At 42.8% G+C, this 27,631-nt stretch overlaps 1 protein-coding gene across 2 annotated transcripts; it reads left to right on the top strand.

Annotated features, from left to right (window-relative positions):
- Nucleotides 1-19: 19 nt before the first annotated feature.
- Nucleotides 20-21,679, top strand: ST7L (suppression of tumorigenicity 7 like). Of its 2 annotated transcripts, XM_014893443.2 has the most exons (16): nt 20-226; nt 1,559-1,641; nt 2,583-2,742; nt 3,245-3,299; nt 3,824-3,939; nt 5,820-5,898; nt 6,712-6,866; nt 6,990-7,087; nt 7,503-7,617; nt 9,357-9,429; nt 10,099-10,201; nt 13,326-13,476; nt 13,613-13,705; nt 15,944-16,083; nt 20,853-20,920; nt 21,149-21,679. In XM_014893443.2, exons 1-15 carry the CDS (start codon nt 40-42, stop codon nt 20,904-20,906), a joined length of 1,662 nt encoding a protein of 553 aa, XP_014748929.2. In that variant the 5' UTR covers nt 20-39; the 3' UTR covers nt 20,907-20,920; nt 21,149-21,679. The 2 variants fall into 2 exon arrangements, with proteins under 2 accessions (XP_014748929.2, XP_088036316.1); XM_088180190.1 differs by lacking the exons at nt 20,853-20,920; nt 21,149-21,679 and adding an exon at nt 16,209-16,368.
- Nucleotides 21,680-27,631: the final 5,952 nt, after the last annotated feature.

Below are 27,631 nucleotides of genomic sequence, written 5' to 3'. Positions count from 1 at the left end.
CTTGTCCCTCCCCTGTCCCGGCGTGCCCCGTCGGCGGTGATGGCGGAGGGCAGCGGCAGCGGTGGGAGCGGCCGAGGGCCGCCCTCGGCTTTGCGGCGTTGGGAGCAGCTGCGGCGGCGGGCTGCGACGCCCTGGGCCCGCGGGCTCCTGGCCGTGGCCGCCGGGCTCGGGCTCCTGTACGCGGTGCTGCGGGTGCCGGTGCGGCTCCGGGACGGCCTGGCGGCCGGTGAGGGCGGCAGGGGCGGATGGCGCCGGGGGGAGGCGGCCCCTGCCTGTGGAGCCGGGCGTGCGGCATCCTGGGCTGTATCGGGAATCGTATCCAGCGGGAGCGGGGCAGCGCTTGTCCCGCTGTGCCGGCTGCTGCCGGCGGCTCCGCAGTGTCCAGCTCTGGGACCCTCCGTTCAGCAGCAGCGCTGCAGGGCTGGAGCGTTCCAGAGAAGGAGACGGAGCTGGGGAAGGCCTGGGGCACCAGGAGGGCTGGGGGAGCTGGGGCGACTTAGCCTGGGGAAAAGGAGGCTCAGGGGGGATCTTCTCGCTCTTTCCGACTCCCTGACAGGAAGGGACAGCCAGGAGGGATTAGGCTGTGCTCCCAGGCAACAGGGACAGGGCAAAAGGAAACGACTTCCAGCTGTGCCAGGGGAAGTTCAGGTCGAACATCGGCAGGAATTTCTTCCTGAGAAAGGTGGTCAGGCGTTGGAACGAGCAGTCCTGGGAGGTGGTGGAGTCTCTACCCCTCGTGGTACGCAGGGAACAGCTGGACCTGGCACTCAGTGCTCTGGTCTTCTTGTCAAGGTGGGGATTGGTCACAGGTTGGACTTGATAAGGTCTTTTCGAAACTAATTGATGTTCTGATTCTGTGAGTCTGTCCCAGCAGTGCCTATGGGCTGGTTGTGCATCCCACCTTTGCTCTGTGACACACTGAGCTCGTCACCTAACCCCAGGGTTAGGGACACGGCTGGGGACTGGGCAGTCCCGGGCAGCTGAAAGCAGCCAGGGCACTGCCCCGTGCTCCCACCTGGAGGTCTGTCAGTCTGTCCTCTGCAGCCCTGCCCTGGCCACCACTGTCCGTGTCCAGCCTGTGCTGGTGGCAGGTGACGAGGCTGATGTGCAGTTTGAGTCCAGACCATGGCCAGAGCACCACTAGATAATTGCATTCCCTGCATTGTGCTCTCCATAGCAGGAGGGAGAGGTCTATGGAAAATCTATGTTAGCACTGAATATAAATTTACATTAAAACAGGATGATTTTGTCTTAATTTGAAATAATACATTACATTGGTTTGTTATGGTCCTCCAGCCACTGTAGGGGTGAAACCATAAGATGCTTTGTCTAGAAATGTACAGCCTTTTTTTTTTTGGTTGGATGTAAAATTTGACTGTCACAGGTCAGTACAAACAAAATAATACGTGGTGATGATTTCCCTAACAGTGCAGCATTATAAAGCTACTAGGTTTATAGTCTACTATATATTTGCATGCTATTTGGCATTCTTTAATGGACAAGCTATTTTTGTTTTTAGTTCTACTTACTAAGTCTTTGGTTTTGTTTCTCTTAACAGCGACTGTGTTCTTAAGCACTTTGACTCCAAAATTCTACTTTGCCCTTACAGTAACTTCATCTTTTATATCTGGACTGATATTTGTAAGTAGTCCACTTTTTTTTTTTTCTTTTTTAAACTTTAGCACCTCTCAGATCACTTTGAGGGGTATAGGGGATGAATATCAGACTCTAGAGGGTGCCTTTGTGCTGGGAAGGAACTTCTCTGATGTATCATTGCAACTCCTTTGCTGTGTGTGTTGTATGTTCTCACTCACACTGTATGAGCGAGAAAATAACTTGCACAGAATGCCAGAATGGTTTGACTCGGCTCCAGGCACTCCCTTGGGTCCTGTCACTGGTCACCAGAGAGGAGAGACCAGTACCTGATCCAGGCACAGGATCCACATTGGTCTAAGGCTGACAGTTTGGTGTAGTCCTTGAGGGCTTGTGATATGCAGGCATTTTTAATGGCTTCAAAAAGAGATGGTAATATTTTTGGCCCAAAATTTCTGCTAAGTGTCTGTCATTGCTGTTAACTCTTTGTTAGCCTCTCTCTTTCTGGTTAGCAGAACATCTCAGTTTAATGGGCCATTTTGTCCTTTATTCTTTTAGATTAGATTATTTTTGTGAAATGAAAAAACTACACCTGTGTTGAGTACTACAAATTTGGTTTACAGGTAGGGCTACAGCTTGAATTATCCTCACCAGAAAAAGAGCATATAATGTTTTTTTGCCTCTGTTCCCAGTTTTTCTATACAGAAACTTCTGAAATGGTTTATGAGTTACCCTAGTGACCAGGGCAGGGAGGAGAATAACATTTGACTAAAATTTTGCAGGTTGTTTCCAATCTCTTTCACGTTCTGTGAGTGATCCTGCATGACAAGACAGGCCAAACCAGATCGTTTGTGTTACTCTGTATGGACATAAGTCCCATCCCTGCTCATTTCTAAGGGGATGTACTCACTGTGATCACTCTTCACCCCTCATGTTTTCTGGGAGGTGTCACCTAAGGGAGTTCCTGGTGCTTTTTTCTCCGGTGACAGGTGTTTGAGTGGTGGCACTTCCGAAAATACGGCACGTCCTTCATCGAGCAGGTTTCTGTGAGCCATCTGAGGCCCCTCATCGGGGGTGCAGAGAGCAGCCCCCCAGCTCCAGCAGCTTTCTCGGCAGGGGACAATGAGAGCAGCAGGCAGAGCATGCCAGGTGATTCTCGTGTGTCCCAGCACCTTTCCTTAAGCTTCAAGGTGGCTTTTAATGGCTTTGCCTCTGCATTAGTGCTTCTAAAATATGGGCAAAGCCTACATCTTACAGTGTTTTGTTAGTAGTGGTAAAAATAAACTAAATAATAATACTTTTTTACTCTAAACCATTCATTGTTAAAGATACGATTTAACAAATGTTAAACAGTTAGCTAAAAGCATTTCAGTAACATTAGTTATTGACTGTTCTAAATATGTGCAAGGTAAATACTGCATGAGTGTACATGCATTGCTTAATCTTCCCACCCTGTGCTTTTGTACCTCAGAAATGTTGGGGAGCAAAGATACTTACGGAATAACAGAAGTTTAAGAAGATGATGATTGCATAATAATAAAATTAAAGCAGCTTTTGAAAGCAGAACTGCTTTTGATTTGCTGCATTTTAACTTCAAGGTATCATTTCCCGTGCTTTTAATTTAAAAAGTACTTTTTCTTTAATTCCTCAGAGTGCAAAGTGTGGCGAAATCCTCTCAATCTTTTCAGAGGGGCAGAGTATAGCAGGTATTAATTATCTTGCTTTCCACTGCATATTTTTAAATTTAATCGGGGGCATGCACATGACTTCTTCACAGAGCTTGCACTGGTAATGTCAGGAGACAGCTGGAGACCTGCAAGATTATAGGGGTGATTGATACCAATCCTGTTTAAAAGGCACCAAGCCAAGCTTTGGTAGTTTCAATGTTAAGAACAAAAATATTACTATAACATCTGGGCTTTTTGAGAGTAAAGTAGGAAAAAAGCTTTATTCAGAGGCTGAGACAGTGATTCTCAATCTAAATTCTCTTTTATTAAACTATGTTGTAAGTCTCCTAGTGTTACTTCATGGGAAAAACTGCTTTCTAGGAAGCCAGTTCCCAAGTAGTTTCAAACTTTACAAATTATTGAACAGTAGTACTTGAAACTTTGCATTGGTAGCTTTAGTATTTTATTACAGATTGTCTACACTAGGCACATCAGCTATCCCCTTGGTATCAGCATTGCTAATTTCTAGGAATGCCTCTCAGTGAAATTTCTGCTGTTTTTAGGTACATGTGGGTGACTGGGAAGGAGCCTCTTACTTACTATGACATGAATTTGTCTGCTCAAGATCATCAGACGCTTTTCACATGTGACACGGATGCCCTTCGGCCCTCAGACACAGGTACTGCTGTCTGTGCAAGGTGTGGCACTGTTGGCCACTGGCAGGTGTGTGCTTTTGCTGAACTACAAAGGGAGTGCAAGTTACCCTGTCAAATGTTCTGTCAAACTGTATCCTTCCTCAACTACTGAAGAGGTTTAATAGATGAGAGTGGTTTGGGTTGGGAGGAGCCTTAAAGCCTAAGTTCCACCCCTGCCATGGGCAAGGACACCTTCCACTGTCCCAGGCTGCTCCAAGCCCCCTCCAACCTGGCCTTGAAACTTAGTGTTTACTGAAATTTAGTGGAAAGATGTTGTTTTATGCTGTGTATTCTCTACAACTTTAGTGGTGTCAGGGTCCTGACATTTTTTAAGATCTCACACATTTCAAATAATTAACACAATATTGAAAACCTGGATTATATTCTCAACAGCCAAAATGTGGTCTCATTGAAACCTTAGTAATGAATAGTGCAGTCTCCAGTTTTTTTTCCTTGTGTTCCACATGTTTAGTGCAGAAAATGTTCTTTACCTGGTTATTGTCAGTGTGGGTGTGAATTATTGTCAATTTGTCACATTCCGGAGGTGTTCCTTGTCAGCTGGCTGTGACATGTTTGATATGAAAGATGTGTTTTTATTTCACAAAAGGGAGTGAATTGTCTCGCTTGCTGAGCCAAGACTAATATTTTGTTTCCAGAAGAAAAGTCAAATATTTTTCCACGTTATTCTTGTTGGACAGCAGGAGGTTTTGTTCCAAAAGAAACATGTATAGATTCTTCAGTTTTCTTATCGTCCTTGAGATAGGCCAGATATGGAACTCCATGAATGTAAGGTTTTGGAGTTCTTTCAGAACTGGTTTTTAATGTGAAAGTTAATAATCCTGCATAGAAAATGGTAGCTCTGAGAGTGTTGTTTTCCTAGAAGTTGGTTTTCACTTTGTGTTTTCCAGTTTTACCAAATGGAAGCATGGTGGGGAGGGATTTGGAGTCATTGCATTGAAATAATTTTGAATTCAAGTTGTAGTTCAAAGGACACTTCTGAATAGATTTCATCCTTTTTACTTGTTCCCTAGAACACTTTCTAATAAGCTGATAAATGTTTATCTTGACTTGGCTTTGCCATGTGGTCCCACTCAAATGTGCTTTGTAAATCTAAAAATAAATTGTTAACCCTTTGTGATCTGACAGTTGTAAAAAAATAATCATAGAACAGAATGCCAGGATGGTTTGGGTTGGAATGAACCTTAAAGCTCATCCAGCTCCACCCCTGCCATGAGCAGGGACATCTCCCACTGTCCCAGGCTGCTCTAAGCCCTGTCCATCCTGGCCTTGGACACTTCCAGGGATCCAGGGGCAGCCACAGCTGCTCTGGACAACTTAATATTGAAGTACAAAACTCTACCTGTGAAAGACACCACTTACTCCATCACTGTTTTCTTTGAAGTTCTGTTTGAAAGCTTAAATTAAAGTTCAGTGCAGGTCTATGCAAGAACCTGTGTTTAACAATTGCTCCTGCCAAGCTTTCAACAAATCTTGGGAAATGTTTCCAAAAATCTGTAGCAATTTAGAAATTGTACATCTGTCTGGTTGTGTAAGCTGTGTCTGTGCTCCTTGTAGGAGTTCTGAAATGGTCAGTGAGGAATCTTCCTGCTGATGTTGCTTTCTTAAACTAAATTTGGGGTGTAAAGAGCTGTCGCAACAATTTGATGCTTGTGGTGGGAACAGGCTGAATTTAAAACACTTATTTGTTCTTCCTTACAAAAATCGTACAGCAAACAGGAATTTTCAGACTGGAAGGGAACGTTAATTAGAGCTGGCTCCCAGCAGCCAGTGTTGGCTCCAGTGGCTCCCAGGTCTGTCACAGGTGTCCTTGTCCCTCAGCAGCCTTTCCATGTTTTTTGTACAGTCATGCAGAAAGCGTGGAGGGAGAGGAACCCACAAGCCCGGATTAAAGCAGCACACCAAGCCCTGGAGTTGAACAATGAGTAAGTTCATCAATTCAGTTGCTGTATTTCTAGTGTGAAGGATTAAGTGGAAGGATATTGAGCACACTATCAGTTTCTTCATCTAGTGATTCACTTTTAGCAAAGTTCTGAATGCTTAAGGGGGACTCTTAGCACTGGGAGTTGCATATGGGGTTGTAAATATTCCTGAAGTATTGAACTGTCCTACTAAAAACATCTTTTGTTCTGCTTTTTTCCTTAAATCATTGTATTAGTGTTATTAGAAATCTTATTCAGGTATGGAGTGGTCTGAATTGGATATAAGATCATGTATTTCAGAGGTGGCATTGTGGTAGAACTGTATTTGGAATTCACAGATGCCACTCCTGTAAAGGATTTAAGAATACTCTGTAGCATAAACCAAAGAATTTCACCCACAACTCTAATCTGCTTTGTTATGTTGTCTTGTTATTTTTGTGTAAGATGTTTAAAAACCTCCTGGTTTTGAAAAAGCAAACCAAACAAAAAAAAAAAAAAAACACCTTTCCAGAAAATTAAAGACCATTTTTACAGTTTCAAGGAAAATAATTTAACTTGCTTTAACAATTTTTTCCTTTGCTGTTTCTCCAAATGGGAGGGATGTGTGTGGTTTTTTTCTGTAAAAAAATGGAAAAGGTTTCTTTTTTCCTGTAACTTCCCCCTTTGAACTCAAGTCAGTATTTTGGAATTTTAATATTGTCAATGCCTACATCTTATACATAAGTGAATCCTGCCCGTTTCTAATACTTCTAACACTTACTAAAAATACTAAACTTTCTCCCTCAAAAGAACTAGTAGGTTTTTCTCTTATTTCAGTTGTGCTACTGCATATGTCCTCCTGGCTGAGGAAGAAGCAACAACTATTGTGGATGCTGAGAAATACTTCAAGCAGGCTCTGAAAGCAGGAGAAATGATTTACAGAAAATCTCAGAACTGCCATTCCCAGAGCCCCCAGCACGAAGCACAGCTGAGTAAGGACTTTGAATCACATGAACTTGTGGGTTTGTGTGAGCAGAAATGTAAAACTAAAGTTATAATTAGGAGAGGTAAGGATTGAAACTGATAGACTAATATTTTTTTGTCTTTGTAATCAGGAAGAGACACCAATGTATTGGTGTATGTGAAAAGGAGGTTAGCTATGTGTGCCAGGAAACTTGGAAGAATACGAGAAGCAGTGAAAATGATGAGAGATGTAAGTAAAAGTAAAAAAACTGAGTTAACCATTGTTTTCAGTCACATTGTCCTAATTGATGGTTTTAAGTTAATTTCTAGGCATCATAATTAATAGAATTATTTTCCCATTAGATTTGCACATCATGATTAAATGGGGCTTTGGGTAGCCTGGTCTAGCAGGAGGTGTCCCTGCCCTTCTGCTATGGCAGGGGCTTGGAACAAGATGTGCTTTGCTTCCAACCCAAACCATTCTGTGATTTTATGAAATGCACTTCTTTTCATGCTGCTTCCATGCCAGTTTCTGACACTCTGAGACAATAGAACATCAAAAAATCCTGGATTGTTGTACTGATTTCTATTAAGTATTAAAGTGATTCAATAATAATTGCAATTGCAGTTCTGTCTGTAATTTATTTATCTTTACTGATTTGCAGTTGATGAAAGAGTTTCCACTTCTCAGTATGCTGAACATCCATGAAAACCTCCTGGAGGCCCTTCTGGAGTTACAGGCTTATGCAGATGTCCAGGCAGTTTTAGCCAAGTATGATGGTAAGTGTTGCCTGTTGGAAGACGTGGGTGTTTTGGAGCAGGAGTATAAATGGGCTGGGCAAGGGATGTCTGTGCACAGGCAGGAGTGTACCCATGACCTCAGCAAGGTGAGCAGGTTCCCTTCATCAGTAACAAACAGGTGCTTGTGGAGTGCAGGTCAAGTTCTCCTTTTGACTGCTGAGCTCAAATTTAGGCAAACTAAATTGCATATGAATTACTTCCTATGTTTTTAAGTTACTTCTAATCTGTAAAGAAATCCTTGCTTCAATTCAAGGATTATTTTAATTAATCTCTTCTACATCCCTGCATATGCCTAAATTCATCAGCCTTTTTCAGCCAGCACATAGCCCTGTAAGTAATTGATGTAAATTAGCTGGAAAAGGTAGTTTTCCTTTTTGTCATCTTCCAGGCTTGGTCTTGTGCTTCTGTAATGCTGAGGTTGCTTGTCAGAGATGAGCAGTGTGCAAACATGCAGCTGCCACAGATCAGTGGTGTGCATCAAATGGTGCAGTTTGCTTTCACTGTCTGTCTCAATTAATAGGTTTCAGATATTGTGTAAGTCTATGTAAAGATTAATAAAATCCATACTAATTTTTTATTGCCCTCCATTTTGCCACCTAGACAGTGCCCACTTCCTGAGAGTACAGAGGGCTGCTGTCAGAGCAGGGCCTTAAATCACCTTGGAATGGAGGGACATGGCAGCATTTTATGGCAGTTTACTCTCAGGAGTGCTCAGTTCTCTCCTATGTCAATTCTTTATTGTCTTAGGGAATCAAAGGTATATTTTTGCCCAAATCCTGTGCCACTTCTACATGGCCAGCCTAGCACCCAGCTCTCATTCCTTGATGCTCTTCTACATGGATTCCTTTTAATTTATGAAAACCATTTGCACTTTGCTCAGTGCTTCTTTCTGTTAAGACCGGAATTGTGACACTTTCTTAAGAAAGCATTGCTGATTTTTTTCCTCAGCCTCTGGAAAAATGAGTATAAGCTTCAAACTCTTTGCAACACCCCTGTGTTTTGCTTGACACAACAGCCAGACTTGTAGTAAGTGATGGACAGGCCCAGGACGGGATTTACAAAAAAAGCAAGAACCATCTGACTATACACAACGTGGTACTTGGGAATTAGACCCCAGACTTTGTCTGCTTTTAAAGTAAACTTGCACTGTGGAGTGCTAACCTTCTAATCTGTAATTGTCAGCTCAGACTTGGCTTCAGATATTCCACAAAGCTACAACTAATAGAATTTTCCCCTGTGGAGCTGCAGAACGGAAATTGAGTTTTTGTTAAAATTCATCTACCTGTCTGTAATGTAATTTTTTGTGGTCAGCTTCTGGTCAGTCTCTCAGTATTGTATAAAACTGTGTTAATGCACAGTTGCAAAATTAAGTCAAGATTAGAAGCTTACTTTAAAACTTTGTGGGTTAATACAGGAAATCCATTCTGTTCTTAAGTGTATTTATATGTGCATTTCTCTTTGGATTCAGTTTCAGTGTATTGGTACATTTAGAAACAAAAAATAATTCTATCACCTGAACACTACTTGGAGTTTTCAATCTGAGACTGACTGGTGACTGTGCAAAGAAATTCAGAGTTTCTAATCACAGCTGCAATGTTCCAGATGTTACATTCATTGTCTCCCATACCCAAGAAAAAGTCTTTAACTCAAGGGATGTGTGTTTAAAATGTTTGTATTGCCTTAGAATCTTACAGCTTAATTATTTTATTTTATCACAGATATCAGTCTTCCCAAGTCAGCAGCAATATGTTACACAGCAGCTCTGCTAAAAGCCAGAGCTGTTTCAGAAAGGTAAGCAAGGACATGTGTGAAAACAATGGTTTGTTGCTAATCTTGGGTTTTGATAAGATATGAAGGGAGAAGGTCTAAACCTTTACGTTTTAAAATTACTTCTGATCTTTAAAGAAATCTTTGCTTTGATTAAAGGATTATTTTAATTTTTGAGTCTTTTTTACATCCCTGTTTGTGCCTAAATCCATAGCAGTAACATTTCTAAGAGCAAGTTGAGTGTATTTATACACTTGTGTGTGTAATAAAACACCATTTAAAATTACTTTTAAGCATCCATAAAGTTAGTACAGATGAGGATGTTTTTCACAAGCCCGTGTATTGGCCAAGTGCTTTTGTATAAATTCTATTTTCAGTGTTTGCTTGGGGTTTGTTTTTTGGGGTGGGTGCAGGATATTTGTGGTGGCTGCTGCTGACATTTCACTGTGGTCTGAGCCCAGCTCCCAGCAGGTGATGCTGGAACAGGGAGCTGACAGGAATTTTCATGTCATATGGGCATGGATAACAGTCAAGATACCTGACTAACAAGAACCTTTTTCTCCTAGAAGAGTTTGATTATCTTTCTTGATAAATTAGCCAATTTTTAACCAACTCCAAGCTTGCAGTGCAAATAAACACTTGGTTAGAATTTATTATTTATTACTTTTGTTCAAGGTGGGTTTTTCTCCTCAGGTTCTCCCCAGAAACTGCCTCCAAAAGAGGGCTTAGTACAGCAGAAATTAGTGCCGTGGAAGCAATTCACAGAGCTGTGGAATTTAACCCTCATGTTCCAAAGGTAAGAGTATTCTATTTCCTATTGGACCACTTGTACTGTGGGCCAATGTATTCTGAAAAATATCATATTATTATTTTAATTTTATTATTGGAGCCTTTCCAGCCCCATGTTTTCTTGATTTTGGTTATAACTCCAGCCATGGAGTTGGTAAAAACATCATTAGTATTTATATCATAAATGTATTGTGGCCAGATTATTTTTTTAAATAATAGCTGCTGTTCAAACAGGGGTTTTTGCACAAAAATTTAAACTTGGAATTTCCTAACTCATTGGAAAATCCAGTAATGTATTACTGAAGGCCCTTTACTCTCAATAAGGATGGACAGTAATAAATATAAATGTAGATATTTAAAGTAATAAAATAATCACAGAATGGTTTGTGTTGGAAGAGACCTTAAAGATATCTCATTCCAGCACCCTGCTTCCAAGTTCCTGAAGCCAAATTAAGTTCCCCAAGCAATGATCACTCCAGTATTCCAAACCCCTCTGTTCTGCTGGGCTTTCAACCATGGCTCCATGGTTATTGAAAGATTTGCAGTCACTTATTTTCTTCATCCACGTGTAAACAAGATAAGGAGTCTGTCACCACAGGGTGTAATTTAATGTCTGCCATTAAATGGCATCAAAACACAGATTCCACAGAGCACTGGGTGAAAATAAAATCTTGCATGGCTTTTTCCTGTACTGGTGCTGCTGTCAGTGTGAAAGCTGGAAGCAGGCTTGGCTCAGTGCAGGGTCTAATCCTCTGCAAATGGTGCTGGAGCCCCAGTGGCTGCTGCTGGGGAGGCTGGAATGATCCCTGTCCTGTCTGCCTGTCCAGTCCAATAGAATGTGCACTGAGGAAGCTAATTGCTGGGAGAAATTGCTGCTTGCTTGCATGACTGATCAAGAGCCTAGCAAGTTCATTTCAGACAGTCTCAGACAGATTTTTCTTTAGCCTCTGCCTTTAGGGGCAGAAGATTATAATGCATTATCATTATCTAAAAGTTCTTTTGTTTTGGGTATCCTCCAGTTGTTTCTGGAGCCTCATATACCTTTTTAAAGAAGTTAGAGATCGTGTCAAACAGGCTGGTGTTAAAGTATGGTCTGTAGTTCTGCAGACAAATGCAGGAGCTGATTCCAGGTTTCAGTAACTTGATTTTCTCTTCTAATGGTACATCTGTCCATTCTACATGGGATTTTTATTACAATATTGCCTTGAGGCACCAGTTGGTTAGATGACAGAGCAGAATTTACTGGTGCAGGCTGTTTAGAACTCAGATGTGTGTGGTCAAAACAAACAAGTGAATAAGGGCAGAGAAGTGAAGCAACTTGCCCCATGGATCACAGAGGGGGAAGAAAATCTGATCTTTGAATTTCCACTCTGTTCTGTCCCATAGACTAAAAATGAGTATGTAAAGCAGGAAGTCCCTGTGTTCACACATCTGATGAAAGTGATTGTACGTAACGTTTTGCATAAGGAAAATAAAATAAGGTTTGTTTCTCTTTGTTCTGCTTTTACAAGGCTGGGGTTTGTTTGGAAAGTTAGAACCAGCTAGAAAAGTGGTCCTCTTAAGCCATTTCAAGTTAGAAGTCTGTAACTACATTTTTGTACTTCATGAAACAACCTTTTGCAGTCATCTTCTGAATATCTTCGAGATTTTCATTGTGTATAAAGACTTCAAAACCTTCTGTTCAGTACTGAGATACCTTCAGTACTGACACCTTGCCTGTTTTATGCTTAACCGTGGATGTGAAAACCTGCCAGACAGGAATTTTTCTGTTTATGTGGTAACATGGGCTCAGAGAGAGCCAAAGCCTGGAGCTGAGCACTGGTGTGTTGTGGCAATACTTGCAGTGGGGCTTCAGCACCACTGCTGGGTTTGTATTCCCAGTTAGCATAATGGAAAAGTGGGCACTGTGGAGAGCATGAGGAGTCAGGTCAGGGGTCAGATATTTGAGACCATTTTCCCACAGCAGTGCTGTGTGAATGATCCTTTACTGTGTTAAAAAAAAAAAAAAAAATTGAAGAGGCTTAGAGGGGATTAGCAAGAATATTACCCTCCGGAGTGCAGGCCCAAGGCACTGAGAGAAGAACCTAGCCAGGCAGCAAATGTGCTTTATTTGGCTGGGGCACAACCCCATCTACATTCCTTGAAGAGTCTGAATGGGAAAAGTTAAGTCCTCAAACTGGATTAGTAAATAATCTCATAGTTTGTGGCATCTGCTGAAATAAATCGGTGAGGTTGCTGCATTCTTACACTTTGGGGGACACTGCAAGGAATTGCCAGCTACATGATCAAAGACCTGGATTAACTTGGGCTCTTATTGAATGAGACACTGTATGGCAGGAGAGGACAGCTCACAGGTAAATAGTAGAGCTGAAACTGTCATTTCATTCTTGTAAAAAGTAGTCATCTGTTTTAAAAAGCTAAGTTCAAATGAATACCTGACTTTTTTTAACCCGGTACATTAAAAAAAGGCATGTTTTGTGTTGCAAAGAAATAGGAAATGATTAATTCTTGTGTTCTTTGACCCCTCTGAGCATCAGATTTTCTGCTGATGGAGGGAGAGGGTGGAAATTGAAAAAAATCTGAAATCAAAGATACTTTGTGGTAGCCCAGTAAGACCACATTAAAAGAAGATTTTCCTGGGTTTGGTTTATTATTCTTCTTTTGGTTAGCACACTGACACTTTCAGATTTGCTGCTCATACTTCAGAGGTAACAAGTCCTCAACTGCCTACATTGAAACTTTCAGTGATGAGCAAACTTTCAGTAATGAGCAAAAATACTGTTGGTTTGGGTTTTTTTATCAGCCTAAATTTGTCCCTCATTGGTGTTGCACCTGCAGCATTATACTTAATGTCTGTTCCACAAGAATGTATTTTTATTTTCTCTTACTGAAGCTGTATGTTGTTTCTTGATTTTTTATTTTTTTTTGTGTGTGTGAAAGCCTAATTTAAGAGTCATGCACACAGGAGTGTGTTTTGGTGCTTTTCATTCCTCACTTAGTGCAGCCTGGCTACTGTGTGCTAGAAGCTCAGTTCTACACTCAATTATGTCTAAAATGACCACTTACATTTCACAATCAGAGATTTTGGAACATTCCCTGTAACCAGGTGTACTTCCCATTTTTTCTTTCAGTATTTACTAGAAATGAAAAGCCTAGTGCTGCCTCCAGAGCACATTCTGAAGCGAGGGGACAGTGAGGCAGTAGCCTATGCTTTTTTTCACCTCCAGCACTGGAAGAGGATAGAAGGGGCTCTAAATCTGCTGCACTGCACATGGGAAGGCAGTAAGTGTCTACTTTTATTTTTTTCTGTACAGAAGACTGGTCTCTGCCTTTACCCCCTCCAGCGTGGTTGGTTCTCTTTGTGAGAAGCTGGTTGCCTGATTAGCTACAGATCTAATGTCACTCATCCTTTTTGCAGCATTTAGGATGATCCCATACCCATTAGAGAAAGGACATCTTTTCTATCCCTACCCAAGCTGCACAGAAACAGCAGACAGAGAGCTGTTGCCAAGTAAGTGGTTTCTAAGCAGTAATGATAATAAAACACAGGCTAAGGACATATTCAGTTTGTGGTATTCTGTATTTACCTTAGTGTGATTTTTTTAGTTTGAGCTTCCTGTGAAGGGGATTCAGCTATTTGTTGATGTCCCTCCCAGCAGATCCTGAAGCACTTGATGTGTGTGTGTGGTAAATGTCAGCTTGATGCTGTAATAGCCTAAGTCCTTCAGAGATGAAATCTGTGTGTGGTACATTCAGGCTGAGGCTGGCCAACCTTGAGAACAACAAAGCTGACTGTTTGTTAAAAATTGCTTTTAAAAGAATTCATGGATTTGACTGCTGTTGTAGCAAGGAGTCAATCCATGGTTCCTTATCCAGTAAAACCCCTCTGATCTTACAGAGAATCTTTGGTTATTGTAGCTCCATAGAACATGCATTGCTTTCTATCATTAATTCAATGACCTGTATTTATCTGCTGGCTGCCTCCTGGAACTTTTTATACATGTATTTCTATGGATTTATACTAATATTTGATACTGAAAAGTCTTATCCAGCTGCTCTTTGCTTCAAGGTTACTTTATGCAATGATGAGCCTACATGTTCTTTCCTTTGGGCAAGACAAATAAACTATATCATTACTGTGTACTCGTGATATTTAGGAAAATAGCATTAATTTAGATTAGAATTGACCTGTTAGTTATACATCTTAATTGAATTCCTTTGGGGTTAAACTTCTATATCTTGAAGAAACACAATTCCCCTGGGACTGGAGAGGGCTACTGCAAAAGCACCAGCAGAGACCACAGCTGTGGAAAGGAAAACTGCACAGACGTGTTTCTATTTAAAAGCCTGAAGTTATATTTAAAATGTGTAATTTAAATTTGCCCCCAGACTGCTTTAAATTACTCATTTCTCACTTATGCAGGATATTGCACAAGGAATTCCTTGGTTAGCAACTAACCCTAAATTGTAGACTTCCCAGCATAATTAAACACCAACACATGCAGATATTTCAACGGGATCACTCACGCATTCCTGTTATGTTTTAAATATAAAACTACCTATAAATAAAATCATCTTAACACTTTTATTGCAGCACTTCCTCGAGAAATCTTGACGCTCAATTTTTAAAAATGTATCTATTTAAATAATGTTGACCAAATCAATGATTCTAAAAACCTGGATTGTTCTGATGAGTAACACTTTTCAAATGAAAAGCCCAGGGCACTTTTGCTGGGTTTACTCTTTTAATGGTGCCTTAGTGTGCAAGCATTCAGAAGCAGTAACTGGAAGGGTAAAGTGTCTTTTTCCTCTACAGACTGCAGTTTATGAAAGAATGCAATTGTATTTTCTCATTTAACAAAAAGAAGGCTCATTTATAATTTTAGGTTTTAGTTAGATTTTTAAAACAGCTTGTCAAGAAGGGCAGTCCTTTTATAGTTACTTATGTCTATAGAAACTCTTATTTTTCTCCATTTAAAAGTCTTTTCAAATCATTGGATAGAAATCAGGGCTGCAGGTATCCAGAGGCAGTAAGTAATTGCAAATACACCCAGCAGGTCCTCAGGAGTGACCAGTAGTAGAGCAGTGAGTGCTGAAAGCTCCACATGGCACCCTTAGCCTGGCTAATCACCTGCTTTGGATTTTGTTACCAGAGATTGGAAATTGCAAGGAGCTGCTACATACAGAATTTATAACCCAGTCCTGGCACTGTTTTCCTTGAGGTCTGCTCTGTCAGCTGCTCTGAACAGATTTACTGTAGTCTGCAACCAGAAGTCTTCAAGAAGTACGAAGAAAAAGATGTGTGTACAACATGCTGGTTGTTTTGTACTTGCTCAGCTTCTTACAGGGTGTAGCAACAGGATAAGGGCTCCAGAGAGTTGAAAAAACCAGAATTGTTTTAGTTGGTTTGGGTAATTTTGACAACTTGTGAACTTCACAGGTGTTCCCTCTGTCCTGGTAGAAAAGTAGGTACCAAAAACTGAGCCTGATGAAATGCTTCAGAAATAAAGCCCATGGAAGTGAAAGAGTGAGAAGAGAATATTAATGATGAAAACAAATATGTAAAGACTATTAATAATGAAAACAAGCATGTTCTGTAGGGAACAAATTTTTGAGAAGTACTGGAAGCTAAGATGTGCTACAGGAGTCTTTCCTTCTGAAAGTCCAGAAATGAGTTACAAGTCCATAAATTATTCAGAAAGCAGTCCTTGATTATCAAATGTCAACATTCTTCATTTTTTCCTTTCAGCATTTCACGAAGTCTCCGTTTACCCCCAGAAGGAACTTCCCTTTTTCATCCATTTCACAGCAGGCCTGTGTTCCTTTTCAGCCATGCTGGCCCTCCTTACCCACCAGTTCCCTGAGCTGATGGTCATTTTTGCAAAAGCAGTAAGTACTGTCTCTATCATGGGGTTTGCTAAGCTATCTCTTGGATTTTTAGGAATTTTGAGATCCAGGGTGGAGTAGCCTTCTGTGCTTGTCTCTTTTCTCCCTCTCTGCCCTGCTCTTTTTAGGGTTTCTTTCCCTTACTTAGCAGTTAGCATCTGCTGTCTGTAGCCTTGTCATCTTTCCCTGGATTCTGGGAGCTGAGGAGCCAAGTGCATAGGCAGCTTCTCAAAGGACTCCAAGCAGTAAGTTTGGCCTTTATTGAACTGTGGATCTTGGGCAGTAGAGCAGAGTAGCAAGTAAAGAGCTCTGAAGGGAATCGTTTATTCTGGCTTTGCTAGTCAAAATAGAGGGTAAAGGACATTTGCATCCTGGCTGGCTTAAAGCAACAGGTAATGGAGAGCCAGGAGGAAAACCCTTCTTTTTCGAGAGCACTTTGTTCCCCAAAGTGTTGGTTTTACTAGTGAGCCCAGTCTAGTGTTTAAGTCATGCAGGTCTGAGAGTGAGGCCTCATTTCCACACAGTGGTGTTGATCTTTATGCTGAAAAATGTAGTTGGACATGCTGGTGACAAATTTCAGTTCTGCTCATAATTGGCTGAGTTCATAATAACGAGGGGCTATCTGCTTGATTAACTCTGTAAGGGCTGCATTAACAAAGTTGTATGATTTCCAAAGAGATACAAGGTCAAATGTTATGCTAACAAAGAATTGCTTGGTGAAGTTCCCTCTGCTGGGTTTCTTGAACCAAAAAAGAGAAAAGACTTTGTACAATTGAGTTGACTTTACAGTTGGGATGTCCGGTGACATGTCCAAGTGTGGGGAAAAAACCTCCCAGGGTTTAGTCATTTGGCAGTGTGTTTATTTAGTTTATTTTCTTTAGGAAAAGATGGATAGTGTCTGTTCAGCTGAAAAGAGATGATCAAGAAGAGTTGCCACAGCATTCCCCCAACCATATCAGTGGCAGCAGGCACAGACAGAGGGGCCCTTGACACTCTTGTGTGGCAGTTTGTTATCAGCAAAAGTTGAAATTGTGTGCTGAGATCATCAGGCAAGAAGGGGATTACTCTCTTGAGATTGACAGCTGAGAAGAAAATACCAAATTCCAGTATTCTGCTATTTTATCTAGAATTAATATTGACTCTCACTCATAAACTAATGATAAAAATTCTTCCATATTTTACTTATTAGATGATTGTATTTATGATTCCATTCCTGATGTTTTCAGAGGGATTCAGAGAACTTGTAAGAAATTATACTCAACATCAAAGTTACATTTTTGGTTTTATTGCTCACAGCAGGGGTGTTGTATTGCAATGAGATTACTTTTAAGGTCCCTTCCAACCCAAACCATTCTGTGATTCTGAGTTTTAGTTAATAGATTGCTTCAATAGTTTTAACTACAGATAATGCTGTGATGGCTGCTAACACTTTATACATACTCTCTTGTCTTCTGGGGGTCTGTAGTAGTAACATCTACTTGAATTTTTGTACCAAAAATGGAAGATTATTTTCTGTTTAATGATACCAGCCTTTCCACTCAAGCATACTTTAATAAAGCAATTACTATTTGCTACATTGAGCATTATATCTTCAAGTAATTCCTGTGCTTGAAGCCTTTAAAATTATTTTTCCTATGTATTTTGTTAGTTCAAGTATTTTTCATCTTACTGTTCTTTAACTTATTAAATAGAGTAATTTGAGATAATAAAGTTCTAGCTGGTCTATCTAGAGTGCTTTGACCGTAGATAAAAGCAGTGCAAAATGTATTTTCAACTCTTGAATTTCCAAGAAACCTAGAACACAGTTTTAGGAATGACAATTCAAAAGTGTTGTGTGTATGGATTTTTTCACTGTAAATCTCCAAGCAGTGACTCTTTAGATTACATTTCAGTTACTTCTTAATCAAACTTTTTTTTCCCAGCAGTTGAATCCACAGCAAGCTGAACGCCTCAGAAGGGTTTTAAGAAGTTGAATACCTTTCTATGGACTTGTAAAGTCTGAGTTTACATATTTTCATTTGTTAGTGCTTGAGTTTGTTTCCTCCATAATAAATCATAGGGTAAACCTTGGCAAATTGCTAAAAATATTCCAAGTGGCCAAAAATCACAAGGAAGCATTTACTGGTTCCAATGTATACAGTGTGACACAGCATCAGCAGGGCTGGAGAGCTGGCACCAGGAGCTGCTCCTGCCCCGTGCAGGGACCTGGGGAGTGACACCACTGGGATTTGAGTGTGCTACAGCCCCAGGGATTTGAGTGTGCTACAGCCCCGGGGATTTGAGTGTGCTACAGCCCCGGGGATTTGAGTGTGCTACAGCCCCAGGGATTTGAGTGTGCTACAGCCCCGGGGATTTGAGTGTGCTACAGCCCCGGGGATTTGAGTGTGCTACAGCCCCGGGGATTTGAGTGTGCTACAGCCCCGGGGATTTGAGTGTGCTACAGCCCCGGGGATTTGAGTGTGCTACAGCCCCGGGGATTTGAGTGTGCTACAGCCCCGGGGATTTGAGTGTGCTACAGCCCCGGGGATTTGAGTGTGCTACAGCCCCGGGGATTTGAGTGTGCTACAGCCCCGGGGATTTGAGTGTGCTACAGCCCCGGGGGGCTGGAGGTCTTGGGGGCTGCTGCTGGCAGAGCCTTGAGCATTTCCAGATGTGTTAGAGCTCATCAAAGTGCCCAGAGAAGCTGTGGCTGCTGAATCCCTGAAGTGTCCAAGGTCAGGCTGGATGTGGCTTGGAGCACCTTGAGACAGTGCAGGGTGTCCCTGACCTTGACAGGGTGTTGCAATTAGGTGAATTTGAGGTTCCTTCCAATCCAAACTGTTCTAGGATTCCATGCTAACCATTTTAGGATCCCATGCTAACTGGGTGAGTTGGTGCTGGTGAGGACAGTGAACAGGCAGTGGCAGAGGATCCACAGGAGCTGCAGTACTGGTGCTCCCTGGGCCTTGCTGTTTGTTTCATCCAGATTCCTGATTTCTTGGAGAACCACACTGTTCCTGATCATCACACAGCTCTGTTTCTGGAGTAGCTGCTGTTCAGATTCTTCACAGTAAGCAACAGAAGGGACAGAAATCACAATCTGAGCAGCTCTCTGAGCAAACTGAAAAACACTGCTAGATAAAAGAACTCCTGTCAAAATTGCAGACAAAAGGGTCTGATTATTTTTTCATTCAGGATGAATTCTTATTGTTTAATAATTACGTAGATGGAGGACTGGATGGACGTGTATCATCTTGCAAAAGTGAGTTTGCACAATTCCTTCTGTAATACAAAGACACCAAGAAGTCTGCAAGAACAGCAGTGATACAGAGTGATAGCAGGACTGTAAACAGATCTCACTGAGCATACCTTCATAGAATCATGGAATGGTTTGGATGGGAAGGGACCTTAAGGCTCATCCTATTCCACCTCCTGCCATGGGCAGGGACCCCTCCCACTATCCCAGGGTGCTCCAAGCCCCATCCAGCCTGGCCTTGGGCACTTGCAAGCATGGGGCAGCCACAGCTGCTCTGGACAATTCCAAGCAGATCAATCCCTTTTTTTACATTGGAACCTTATGTTACTGGAATAGACCAGTGTAAATTGTTATTAAAGTACTGAAAAAACAGTGCAGCAGTGTTCATGCTGTATCCTACTGAAAACAGCTTTCTTTTTCAGGCAATTGGACAAAATCCTAAGACAGTCCCTGTTCCAAAGTGGTTTTATACTTTCACAACAAAGAAAGGAGTCATGGGACTTAAATTAAAAATTGGCTAATTTTTGTGATTGCAAGATTAGGAGAAAACATTTTTCATTGTGGCTGTTCCTTAGCTCCCTGTTGGAGGATTCCTTGCCATTTTGTCCGTGGCAGCCATCTAGGGGCAGAAAATAGGGCAAAGCAGAGCCATGTCTGGCACGTCCTGTTTTGTGTGACACTCTGCTTTACTTTAAGAACAAATCCCCCTACCACTTTCCCCAAAGCTCATTAAGTGAGACTGGAGAATTAACTTTTTAGCCAGCTGCTGAACTTTTCATATTTATAAACACTTGAGTCCTTTGCTTATCTAAGAGAAAATGTGTATAGTTTGGAGATGTGCACTTCCCTGCCAATGTGTAATGAGTGGTTCTACACTTGGTAGGGAAAAAAAAGCCTGAAGTTTCCTGTCAGAGCTGAGTGTCGATGCCAAGGGCAAAGGTTTCTTGCCTTGCTAATCTACATCTTAACTCATGCACTTAATGTGAAGGTGCCACACGCAAATAGGCAGGGAAGAAGCCCACTGCAAGGAAAAGCTCCTACACTGCTGTGAATGTTATGTTTTAAAAGCCTTTTTAATGTAATATTTGAGGTTATGATAGAAGCCAGGAGGGCCAAAGTAAAACTTTCAAAGTAAGTAAGTCCTGTTGTTGCTAACTCGTGAAATGAGGGTTTGCACAAGGATAACCTGAGTGCCAGCAGAATATCTGGGGGATGGGTTGAGAAGGTGCAGGGGAGTTTGCACGATTTGTTTTAGCCTCATCTTACTTCTGGAACTGTTTAGATGGCATCTAGAATATGGATCCCGTCTGGAAGCACATTGGTCTTGGTGGATGGGCTGTTCACTTTGAGTTGGTGACCTGTAAATAATCTGTGCCTGAATATTGAAAAAATGAGGTGATCTTTAAGGTCCTTTGCACCCTAAACAGTTGTGTGATTCTCTGAAAATGCACTCCCTGGTGTGTTGAGCCCTGAAGGCCCCGTGCTGGGGCAGTTATGGGATGGAGGATTGCCATGCTAACCCTGTGCTTGTGCCCAGGTGCTGCGGGTGCTGTGGCCAGTGAGTGCTCCCAGCGTTCTGGCCTCCAGCTGAATGGACTGCACTGGGTGAGTGGGCAAGGCTGGAACTGGGGCTTCCTGAGGGCTTTTCTTCTGTGTCTTCATTAACATCTCATGCTTAAAACAGGCCTGTTTCATGGCATCAGCAGTGAAGGGATTGGAATTCTGATGCCCTGAGGGCAAGACACAGGGTGCTTTTCATTCATACCTTGAGTCTGCAGAGGGAAGTTGTTTTGGAAACTGAGCTGATTTATTGTTGTGTTCTCTTTCTTCCAGTGCTTCGGGACTCTTCCTTTACCCTTCACTATAGAACACATGAGGACCTGCTGCTGTCCAGCCCCTGGCATCAGCTCACTCTAGTGTGACTGGAGTGTATTTTCCATGATTAGTTTGATTTTATTGTCATGAGCCTCACTTGGTGGTTGGCTGACCCCCAGCTGTGGGAGCCAAGGAAGAAATCTGGGCTCTTCAAACTGATATCCTTGACAGGCTTCCATGTTGATGGTGCTTAACATGTGAATTTCTTCTTTGGCCTTAATCTGTAATCATCTAAGAAAATAGTTCTTGCTGAGCAATAGTTTATTGCTCTCTAAATCACTTGGACAACTGGAAGCTCATACTTCCTCTGTAAGAAAGGAGAATACACAAACTGAGCAGGTGTTTGGAGTATTGATGCTTCCTTCTGAGCTGCAGATGCACCAGATACTTGGCTTAGATTTAATTTTATAAGCCTTTTTCAAAATATTTGTTAACAGCAAAGTATGGTTCTGCTTTCTTTATTAAAAGGTTGCTACTTAACACATTGAATTTGTTGACTTCTTAAGTGTGTGTTTAATATAGATTATAATGTGCAAACAAAGATTTGTTTCTTCTCTATCTTACGAGCTTGCATTGCTCAAGGAGATGGTAAACTCCTTTGCTTGATGTTACTTCTTTAGATTTAATTGTCCATCTTTTACTCTTCAAGACAAAACATTTTGAAAGACAGGAGGGCTTCTGAAACTGCCCAAAGTGTTGTGATATCTGCATGGGAGTCCACTGGGGACCTGAACTTTCAAGTGTTAGTCCAAAGTAGTGTCACTGTTGATAGGAAGACTGGAAGAGAATGGAGAGGTGGAAAACTCGTAAGGATTTGCTTCACATACAGACCAGCCCTGAGGGTTTGTTTACTGCAGAGCTGAAAAGATGCTTGTGGCAGCCACGTGGTTGGAGGTGATTGGTGTGACTCCCCTTTCCACTCTCCCATTAGAGCAAAAGTCTTTTTCCCACACAGGTCTGCTGCTTGGCATGGGGGAAGCAGTCATGTCAGCCCAGGCTTCTTAGAAGGGGAAGTGATAAAAATAGTTCAGCCTTGTGGATAAATGCTAATTCTGAGCACATGAAAACCCATCATCTTACTTTTTGCAGATAAGCACATACACTTACCCCTAAGAACTGGGGAGATTTTTACACGTTTGATCTCCACTATCTTTGTGAATGTTTGTGACATTGATGGCTTCTTCTAGAGGTGGTGTTAATAAATCCAGTTTCTGAATCCTGCATGGAAGAAGCTTGCTGTAGCCTGCTGTGTTCTCTGAAACAATCCCTGCATCAGTCATTTGAATTGACTTAAAATACCTCCTTATACAAAAGATCAAGAATTAATTATTTTTCTTTTTTCTAATTTTCAAATCATTCTTAACCTTGTAAACCAAGTTCTATGAAACAGAAAGTCACCTCTGCATCTTATCTAAGTGTAGTTTATTTGTAACTCTGAAGGGAAACACACTTGTTTAGGTAGAAATGCCATTGTTTGCTCTCCACTGTATATTTCTATTGACTGGACTTAAATCCAGGTTAACTGTTTGAATTCACCAGGAAATCAAAAGGGAAGCCCTACAGAAAGATACTACCAGTGTTTTTAGAGTTACCCAACTACCAGAATGTAATTTTCTCAACTTTCTTTCCAGTTGGTCATTGGTGCTGTTTCTCACTTTGGAATCAGTGGGGTGATTAATAGGCCTGTTGTGTTCATGTGATTTCACTTCATGGTCTGCAGGGGCCCATAAGGTAACCAGCCTAATGCTTTTTAAAGTTGAACCTTTTCCAGCAGTTGTGTGGGGTTATAAATGAAGCTCTGCCTCCCATGTATCATCCCAAGAGCTGCTTTCTCTCACTGTCCTCCCCTGACATAACAGTAACAGAAAGGGGATGGGCTTGTTCTGAAAGGAGAGCTGGCAGCAGGCTGTGTAATGAAAATCTTCCTGTCTCTAGAAGTGCCAGCGATTCTTGAGGAAGAAGTGCTCTCTGGGATTTTCCAGCAGCATTGTCCATCTTTCAGGGAGTGTTGCTTTGCCACGTAGGAGCAGGGACTTACACCTGACCTGTACCTTAGTAATACCATATCAGTTATGTTGTGTGTGTATATACACATATATATTTTTGGTTTGTTGGGTTGTTTTGGGTGCTTGCACTGTCCCACATGTCACGACAGGTTGGTTCTTGATCAGGATGTCCAGGAAGAGAATGTAGCTGCATTTCTTCCTGCCAACCTCTGATTTCTGCAGGGGTATTTTCCAAAAAAGACAGGAAGGGTGGGAAAGGGGGAAGTGTTACCACAGTAAAACTATTAAATTAAGCAACTGAATTCTTGTGTGAATTTGCCTTGTCTTACCACTGACTTGAATGAAAAGTGTCTAAAGATCTTTAATTCAGGAGTTTATTGCATGTGCGTCTGGAGAGATGACACAAATGTAATTTAACACATTACTGAAACAGCTCCTAATGCTGTGTGCCTGGAAGTGTGTGCACGTTGATGCTTATGTGCTATTGGATTTCATGTGGCTACTGAAGTTGGAGCATTTTAATGTAGGGTGCCATGGTGGTACAGTGGGTGCTAGAGCAAAACTTCCCACTGGCTATTGGCACTGTTAGAATAATAAAACCCTCACAGCAGAGGTGAGGCAGTTTACACTCATAAATATTTCAGGGTAATGAGGTCTGTTCATTGCAACCCTGGTTGATGTGGACTATAAATCACATCAGAATTCTGAGGAATAATCTCTGGCAGATATTTACCATGCTGGGAGCCCTTCATTTTTGAAATTTGGATAGATGCCTGTAAGTAGCTATTATGCATGTATGTATGTGGCAAAAGGACTTTCCATGCTGTCAGACACCTTGGTCACTGAGGTTATGGGGACAAATTCATATGGAGATGGCCCTGGGGTGGTTCTCCATCCAGATTTGTCACAGGCCAGTTCCCTTCCTGTATCTCTCCAGCACTGGCCAGGCATGTTTATTCCCTGCTCCTCATCCTGGAATTGTTGTGAGGGTGCCAAGCCCCATAGATCCATGACTCTGAGCAAGGCAGGGTGTAAAGGTCATAGTTGAGTCCATTAATAACAAGGTGCAAACGGCTGGTTTATATGTAATGTGAAGCTTTTTACTTATTTCATTTTTGCACTTTGGGGGCTCTGTTTGCTTATGGAGCACTTGGTGTCTGGTACCTATTTAGCCTGAGAGAGGCAATTGGGTTCCTTCAGGCCTTCAGAGGAATGCAGAAAATTGTTCTCTGGTGTTGTAATTCTGCTGGGATAACTGGAGCTTATTTGTCTCACTGCTTATTAAATGCATACTTGTCTAGAGGTCCTCTTTTTTTTTTCTTTTTCTCTTTTTTTCTTGAGAAGCGTTGGGTGAATCCCAAGGACCACAAGTGAGAGGAAGATTCCAGGAGGAGGGGGAGAGGGAAGTGCCTGCACCTTTCCAGAAGCTGCATCATCCACCTCCAGTGCCAGCACAATGAAGAGGTTAAATATGAGAGCAGACTCCCTTAGGGAAGGAGATGCATGTATGGGGCTCGGCCAGATGTAAATTAATATTGCCCTTCCCCCTCTCAGAGATGAGCCAGTGAGGGAGCAGCAGTGCCAAACACCAGTTTGGGATGGGTGTGTGTTGGAGGCTGTGCTGGGGTGTCTGCACGGGCACACCTGAGCTGTTCTGTGCTGTGCAGAGGGCACAGGGCAGGGGGGCTCCTGGAGTCACACAATATCCAGAGCTGAAGGGACCTGCAGAGATCAACTGCAGCTCCTGGCTGTGCTCAGACACCCCTGTGATCCCACCCTGTGCCTGAGGAGTGTTGTCCAAACACTCCTGGAGCTCTGGCAGCCAAGGGGCCTTGACCATTCCCTGGTGACCCTGTTCAGTACCTAACCACCCTTTTCCTGATACCCAGTCTAAACCTCCAGCATTCATCCTCCACCAGTTTCTGAGCAGTGCCCAGCTTGCCCTGTTTTGCTGTTAAAAGGGACAGACTTCTCTTGTCTGCATTTAGTTAGATGGCTGCAGGTGGTGTATGAGCTGTTGGCACCTGCTTTTGGGTCAAAAGTCTCTACAGGATGTCAGGATGACAGTAGCAATCACAGTGGGCTTCTGTGTTCTCTGTGCTCTGAATTCACCCATTTTACACTAAAGGTGGATAAAGAGTAAAGGCAGCTGCAGTTTGCAGCTCTGTCTCCTGGCTGCCTCCTCCCTGTCTGGAGCCTCCTTGGCTGGGTGTGCTCTGCACGCCCCAGCCCTTACTGGAGGGACAAGACCATGAGCAGGGATGCTGCTCATGTGCTTGGAATTTTCCTCATTTCCAGCCTTGACTGCTGTTGTGTGCTCTTTGGTGGGATCTTCAGTGAGTGTGGTCATTGGGGAGAGCGAGATAACACACCCTTGCTTACAGCATCAGTGAGGGTGCATCCACCACGATGAGTGTGTTCCTCCTCTGGGATCTCCCCCTTTGGTTATTTCTGGCCAGCAACATTTTCCTTTTGCTCTGGGTGCACTGAGTTGTGCAATCACAGCACGGCCTCGTCGGCTGGACCCTTGTCTAACAACCTCTTGATTTCTTTGCTAATTTGGCTATGGGCTTTCATCAGTTATAAAACAGTGACACAGTGTGTGACTATTGCATTCTCCTGCCTTGACTCACGGGCTGTGATTCCAGAGCAGTGACCCCCCTGCTGCTTGCTGGAGCAGCCCTCTGTGACTCGGCTTCGGGGATATGGGGTGTGAAAGCTTGCACACACATCTTGACAGGCTGTGTGAATGTTTGTCCAAAATCTGCCCCTGTGGGCCGGGCCTGTTAAAGCAGGTGATCCCCCATGGATTACCTGAGCAAAGCTGTCTGTGCCTTTATGAACCCAGTGGAGAACAGAAAAGGCCCATGGGGAGACAGGAGGTGTTGGGATTGGGATGTATCTTGGCAATGCATTCACCTGCAGTGCTGAGCTCAAGAACTTGGGGATCTTGCCATTACCTCCATCCCAAAAAATGGTGGCGACACCTGAGCTAAGGCCTGTTCTCACCCACACAGAGAAAATCAGAATCATAGAATCTCCTGGACTGTGGAAGAGACCCACAAGGAGCATTTGGATGTCAAGTCCAGTGCCTGGCCCTGCACATGATTCCATGTTTCCAGTGGTTTCTAACTCCTCCTGTGTGTGCTGTCCAGCTGCCAGAGAAGGTAATATATTCAGAAGCTCATTAAGCAAGCAATTCTGCACCTTGTCCTTCAGTGCAGACATGCTTTTCACTGGAAGATATTTAGAAGATGAACTTCTCCACATTTAGGCAGATTACTTAAGAGGGGCTTGTGAGAGGGACTAGTGCTCCCTGATGAGACTGGAGGCTTCAGAAATGTTTTGAGATGGGAAACAGCTGCTTGCCAAGGACGAGTGTGCTGAGGGGAGCTTCTGTGGGGCTCATCTGCAGCAGGGCACTGACCACTCTGAATTTCCTTCAGCTCACAGTGGGACCTTGTCTTGTACAAGCACTGGGAGTCTGCTCTGGCTGACCAGTGTATTTCTGTTGCAGTGGTGTGGTTTTCTACTAATTGCCTGTTAATAAATGAGTGTAGCCTTGCATAGTCCTTTGCAGAAGAAACTGTGCAGGTGCACTTGAGCTCGATGGGCTGTTTCCATGGCTGCTTCTCCAGGTACTTCTGTAGTACCTGCACTTGATTCCAAGTATTTTTACTCCTCTTATTTACTGCAGTGACAGAGGAATGCAGCTGCACAGGTGGGCCTGGCAGGACTAGGGAGGGTTCCTGTCTCAGCTGTGGTTACTCTACAGAGCACTGGAGGCATCCAATTCCAGCATCTCAGTGATGAAACCAGAAAGGGGGGAAGCCAATAAACCCAAGACAACCTGTCCTCAGGAGTTTCCCTCTTTGTTTTAAAATATGAACATCTGCATTCAAGGGGAGGGTATATTTAGGCAGCAGCCATTGATTAAGGTGTCATTCATCAAGTGGGCCCACAGAACTCCTACAGACACCCCCAGGGGTCCTGTGCAAAAGAAGAAGTGTTTGTTGACAGCTGACCCCGGGTCCCCAGGCACTGAGTCCCTCCCAGCCCGAGGAGTGTGTCCAGCTCTGGGAGGGAGGCTTGGATTGATGGCTGAGGGAATTTTTTTCAAGTCTGCCGTAAATAGTGAGTAGGTGGAGCAGTAATGGAGGTGAATGAGAGGCTCTTCCCCGTTGATTAGCCTGTGCTGACGGATGCTGCTCTGGCTTGGGATGCCTTTGGCCTGCTCAGAAATTGTCTGTCCCTGAAATTCAGAGTGTCTTGAAAGACCAGAAGTCTCCTCGATAAACACGAGCTCCAGTGCAAGAGCAGGGAAGGTGCTGCACAGCCCTCTCATGCTGTCAGTGAATTGGTTTAATTCTGAAAGAAACAGGTTAGGCAGTGGGGAGGTGGGATTCCTGTAATTCTCTTAAGAACTCCATTAAGA

The sequence above is a fragment of the Sturnus vulgaris genome, chromosome 29, assembly GCF_052056855.1.
Source record: "Sturnus vulgaris isolate bStuVul1 chromosome 29, bStuVul1.hap1, whole genome shotgun sequence".
NCBI classification, from domain to species: Eukaryota; Metazoa; Chordata; class Aves; order Passeriformes; family Sturnidae; genus Sturnus; species Sturnus vulgaris.
Note: the sequence above shows the minus strand (reverse complement) of the source record. Positions and strands in the feature narration are given on the sequence as shown.